This window comes from Mus caroli, chromosome 2 (assembly GCF_900094665.2).
Source record: "Mus caroli chromosome 2, CAROLI_EIJ_v1.1, whole genome shotgun sequence".
In the NCBI taxonomy this organism is placed as follows: Eukaryota; Metazoa; Chordata; class Mammalia; order Rodentia; family Muridae; genus Mus; species Mus caroli.
This window is the reverse complement of record NC_034571.1, coordinates 114,746,397-114,751,925: the sequence shown is the minus strand read 5'-3', so window position 1 is coordinate 114,751,925 and position 5,529 is coordinate 114,746,397. Positions and strand designations below refer to the sequence as shown.

Below are 5,529 nucleotides of genomic sequence, written 5' to 3'. Positions count from 1 at the left end.
GCCCTGAGTGCTGGAGGCCTGGAACTCACACTACAGAGATCTACCAGCTTCTGCCCTGAGTGCTGGACTGCAGACTTGCACCAAGATGCCTGGTGACACTGCATCTTCTTTTTTCTTTCTTTTGTTTGTTGAGGTAGGATTTCTCTGTATAGCCCTAGCTGTTCTGGAACTGGCTCTGTAGCTAAAGGTATGGGTCACCACTGCCCATCTGTGTTGTATTTTCTTAGTATGAGCTCAAAGATAATGTTCAATGAAACCGCTCCTGTAAGAGTCACTGTAAGTCTGAAGGTAGCCTTGGCTACACAGGAAGACCTTAACTAAAAACCCTATGGAATAGTGACACTCACACTCAGGGTAAGTTTTAGCTCCTCCATTATCATTTCTCTGGAAACACCTTACAGACACGCCAGAGTTGTTTCCCTCAGGTGATCATAAATCAGTCAAGATGACAATAAAGATTAAGCCATTGCATGCCCCAGTTAGGGAAGGCAAGCCGACAGAGGAAGTGATGTACTCTAAGTGAGGAGCGTACTCTCTTTGCCTATTCTTTTCTGTAAAAGCCTAATCCTTCATGTAAAACAACATGGAAGGTGGTCCTGACCCATGGAAAGCAAGCAAACTGATGTCCTCTTCATCAGTTCCTGCCTTGACGTCCCTGGATAACAGACTATAATCTATAACAGGAAACAAACCCTCTCCTCCCCAGGCTGCTTTTGATCACGGTGTTTTATCACAGAAATAGAAAACTAACTAATGTACTTTTAAAGTTAGAGCTTTGAATTTATTTATTATTTCTCTACATTCCAGGTTTCTTTCTATCTCAAGAGAACTTCAAAGCGTCCTCCGACCTGAATGGGTAATGTTAGCAGGTTAGACACAATACAGAATAAGAACCCATCTCTTTCCCCTAGAAACGGAATGGCCACATAATCTACAGTTCAACTTTCTTTGAGAACTTTTTATATGTGTTTATGTGGTTGTACACATGTATACATATGCATTCGGAGTACAGAGATCTATTTGCTTCTGCCTCCTGAATGGTGGGACTAAAGGCATGTGCCACCACCACCTGGCTCAGCCAACTACTATTTAATTCTTGAAGATTTCAGACATGAAGTCTATACTCTATAATTACTCTATAATTAAAAGTCTCTTGGAGGCTAGAGAGATGGCTCAGAAGTTAAGAGCACTAACTGTTCTTCCAGAGGTCCTGAGTTCAATTCCCAGCAACCACATGGTGGCTCATAAATATCTATAATGAGATATGGTGTCCTTTTCTGGCCTGCAAGTCTATGTGCAGGCAGAACACTGCGTACATAATAAATAAATCTAAAAGAAAAATTTCTTACCCTTTAAATGATGTATGTCTGCCATCTGATATGATATGTTGTTTTGTAGCTTAACCTAAAAAAGAAATTGTTTTCATTTTAATAATTATATATATTTTTTCTTAACACAACGTCCTATGTAGCTCAAACTATTCTTGAACTCCCTATGTTATTTTTGTTGCTGCTGTTTGTTTGGTGTGTGTTTTTCTTTTTGAGACAAAGTCTTTTTATATAACCTTGGTGAGTCTGGAACTGCTATGTAGAGCAGGCTGGCCTTAAACTCATATATCTGCCTGCCTCTGCTTCCAGTGCTGGAACTAAAGGCGTCTGCCACCACCACTGGGCTCTCCTCTGTAAAGTCAAGGATGACCTTGAACCCCTGATTTCCATGCTTCCACCTCTAGTGCTTATGTGTGTGCACTATTTCACCCACCAAGAATACGTCATTTCAATCACAGTTACTCATATTCACTTTGAACTTGATCATCAATGTAAGCAAAAACTCTATTTATACATCAAAAAGAATTAAGAGGTAAATTCTGATTCTGTAATGTTTATAACGATTTTCCGTGTTTTAGAGTTTGAATTGTACATCATTTATTGACTTCCCCAAATCTTACAGAGACCTCTCACTAACTCAATATTAGAATAAGATTAACTCTTTGAAACATTTACTATCAAATCAAAAGTGATTCCTGCTTATCAGGTTTTTCCATGGCAACACAGTTTCTCTGTGTTCAGGTATGTGCTCAAGATTCAAAGCCAAGGTCACTGTCCTTTAAAGGTCAGTACACATGAATGCTAAGAGCATAGATGTACAAAACCTGACTTGAAGCTAAGGCTTATCACTCAAAGTAAAAATAAAAACACGTACTTGAACAACATAATATTTGTTAAGTTTTAAAATTTTTTCATTTTCCCACTTTATACTCTTATTTTTTCACAAAAATGTTCTTGCTGTAGACAAGTTTTGCCACTACAAATGGGTATCCTTACTCCAAAGTAGGCCAGATTCACAATGATACAAAGCAACCATATAAGAGGCAAATGATAAATACCAACACAATTTCTAAATAATATTTTTATTTTTATTTTATTTTATTTTATTTTTTTTTGGTTTTTCGAGACAGGGTTTCTCTGTGTAGCCCTGGCTGTCCTGGCACTCACTTTGTAGACCAGGCTGGCCTCGAACTCAGAAATCCGCCTGCCTCTGCCTCCCGAGTGCTGGGATTAAAGGCGTGCGCCACCACGCCCGGCTATAATATTTTTAAAAAGTACAGATTATTGCACAGATATCTCATGTAACTCTCACATAATTTCTCCCAGTGTGTATAACTATTGTTCAACTTCAAAATTAGGGCGATAACATAACAACTATGAATAATTTTATGTCATTTCATCATATGTCTTGGGCTGTGAAACTACAATAATAGTCAAGACACAGAAGGTATTCCATCACCACAAACACTTCTCTTATACTACATTTTATTTTGTTTTATAATATTAGTGTGTGTGTGTGTGTGTTCACATAAAGTACACAGAGGTCAGGGACAATTGCAGGAAAAGAACTTTTTCTTCAACCACATGAATCCAGGAGATGAAAGGCAGGCCCATCAGGCTTACAGCCATCCTACCAGATCGTACACTATCTTTACAGTCAAGACTCATTTCCTTTCTCCCACCATCTAGTGCCAACATACTGGCAAGAATATGAAACAACAGAGAAAACATAAGAACAGTGTCAAGGATAGATAGGGTAGTACCTAAAAAGTATAATTCCTCTGATAATTCAAAGTCGTTACAGAAAGGATTCTGTCTGAAACAGGAATTTAAGGTTGAGAATTTAAACTTGAAGTAAGTAGAAAAGAGCCCTCAGAAAGAGAAAATAACCAGGAAAATGTATAGAGTCCAGAAGGCCTGAGGTATGTAAGAAGGCTGCAAAGTACTATCTGGTGATTCACAAGAAAGACTAGGAGGAAAAGGAGCTTGGGCGGAAAAGGCAAGGAATCAAGCAGGGTCTACCCTTTACCCTGAGTCCTGATGGCTTAGTTAGTAAGGTGAAAGTCCATCCATAAACAAAGAGCAGATGAAAGCAGAACTGTTCCAAGAGCAGGAGTCTAGCAGTCTCACTGAAGTCTTGGGGGCTTTGAAGAAGGAAGTTTAAATAAGGCCAATGCATAGTTATGAAAAGGGATGAAACACCACTAGTACATAGCATAACACAGGTACACTTTGAGAACACTACACAGGCAAGTTCGAGAAGACACTCACAAAAAGGCCAAACAATTCTGATCCCACCCACATGAAATGCACAGAAAGACAACGGCTACCATCTGGGGAATGGAGGTTACTGAAGTCTCTAAGGATAAACCCCAGAGTCTTTCACAAGTCCATGTTCTACATCTTAACAGTCCCTAGCCATAAGAGGGACTTCTTAATGTGCACAGGATTTCTTTTGGAGCAAAGAAAATGTTTTAGAATTAGACAGTAACAACAGCTCTATGACACTATAAATTTACTTTTTTGGTTTGTTTGGTTGTTTTTGTTTTTGTTTTTTGAGACAGGGTTTCTCTGTGTAGCCCTGGCTATCCTGGAACTCACTCTGTAGACCAGGCTGGCCTTGAACACAGAAATCTGCCTGCCTCTGCCTCCCAAGTGCTGGGATAAATTTACTTTTAAAAAACCCAATGAACTATATACTTTAGAAGAGTTAATTTTATATCAATTACATCTACATTTTTTTTAAACCATTTTAAATGCACAAAGAAAAGGACCATACGAATGCTGAGTGTGCTCTGGACAGCACACAGACAAATACAGACAGAACAATAAACACTGTGTGCTTGAGGACCTCATTAGTCAAAAGAGACACTGAAGAAAACAGGCAATTATAGAATGGCAAGACAAATAATATAGGCAAACACAGTAGAAACAGCATAGAAATCCAGCTTCAGGAGAAAACAGGAGGCTTCTGGAGATGACAGTAATGTCTGACTAACTCCTACAGAAGAGTAACTCTCACCCATTTGGAAGTAGGAGAGATAAAGAGGAAAGAAAGAAAGAAAGAAAGAAAGAAAGAAAGAAAGAAAGAAAGAAAGAAAGAATCACTCAACATTCTAGCATCTGCCAAAAGTCCCAAGGAGCTGGAAAATGCCACAGACCCTTTTTGGTCCCTGTCTGCGTAGAATGGGTTCCTAGTTGCAGGTGGGCAAGCAATCAGTGAATGACAAACAGAAGCGACACGAGAGATTGTGTAGACTCTGAATGTAATTTTTCAAGTCAAGCATCAAACTTTTTATACAGAGGAGCAACAAGAAAGCAGGCAAGATACATCCACTGAGTTACAGTGACACAATACAAAAAGAACGTATACATCAAAAGAAGGTGGGGACCAGGCCTCTGCCACTAAAAAGGGAGCCAGGTGTAATGCTAGTCTATTGTTAAGCCCACCACCAGGGGTTCTCAGTAAACGCCTGATTATGCAGTTTCTTTGGGCCTAGAGAAGAAACCTGTCTCAGGGGGACTCCCTAATTCTTTCAAGATAAATTCGCTAGGCCATTGTGAATTCCCTTGTTTGGGTAAGACTGGCTATTGTCCCAAGTAAACACTCTAGAGACCAGCCCCCAGCTATTCCCACTCAGTTCTTTGTAATGCCTAATTAGTTTCACCTTCTCTACTAGAAGTAAATTTGAATATTACTGAATAGATAACCTTCTTACTGAATTCCAAGTTTGTGGCTTCAAGGATTTTCTAGGATGTTGGAACACTGGCGAAGGCTTAGCTATGTCAGAATCCAACCTTTAAAGGCACTTATAATAAAACAACACTGAAAGAGAGCCCGTGGATCCAGACTAATGTGGGGATAGGGTATAAATATCTGGGTTATGAGAATGCCTGGTTCCAGGAGGTTGAGTTTCCTTGAAACTCCCTGCCTCGTGAGTGCTTCCAGGCCTCTAGGCCTGCCAAGCAGACTTCACTGGAGTGTGAGTAGCAGGAAAATAATGAATTAAGGGGAAATAGTAAGATATATCTCTTTTAAAACAATCAAGGTAGCTGGGCGTGGTGGCGCATGCCTTTAATCCCAGCACTTGGGAGGCAGAGACAGGCAGATTTCTGAGTTCGAGGCCAGCCTGGTCTACAAAGTGAGTTCCAGGACAGCCAGGGCTACATAGAGAAACCCTGTCTTGACTCCCCCCCCCCC

General features: G+C 40.0%; 1 protein-coding gene across 2 annotated transcripts in view; it reads right to left on the bottom strand.

Moving 5' to 3' along the window:
- Casc4 (cancer susceptibility 4) overlaps nucleotides 1-5,529 on the bottom strand; it is a 67,625-nt gene that overhangs the window by 32,141 nt on the left and 29,955 nt on the right. For both annotated transcript variants that reach the window (XM_021154004.2, XM_021153997.2), the window contains exon 2: nucleotides 1,350-1,404. In XM_021154004.2, coding sequence (XP_021009663.1) covers nucleotides 1,350-1,404 — 55 coding nt within the window. The remainder of the gene's footprint in view (nucleotides 1-1,349; nucleotides 1,405-5,529) is intronic.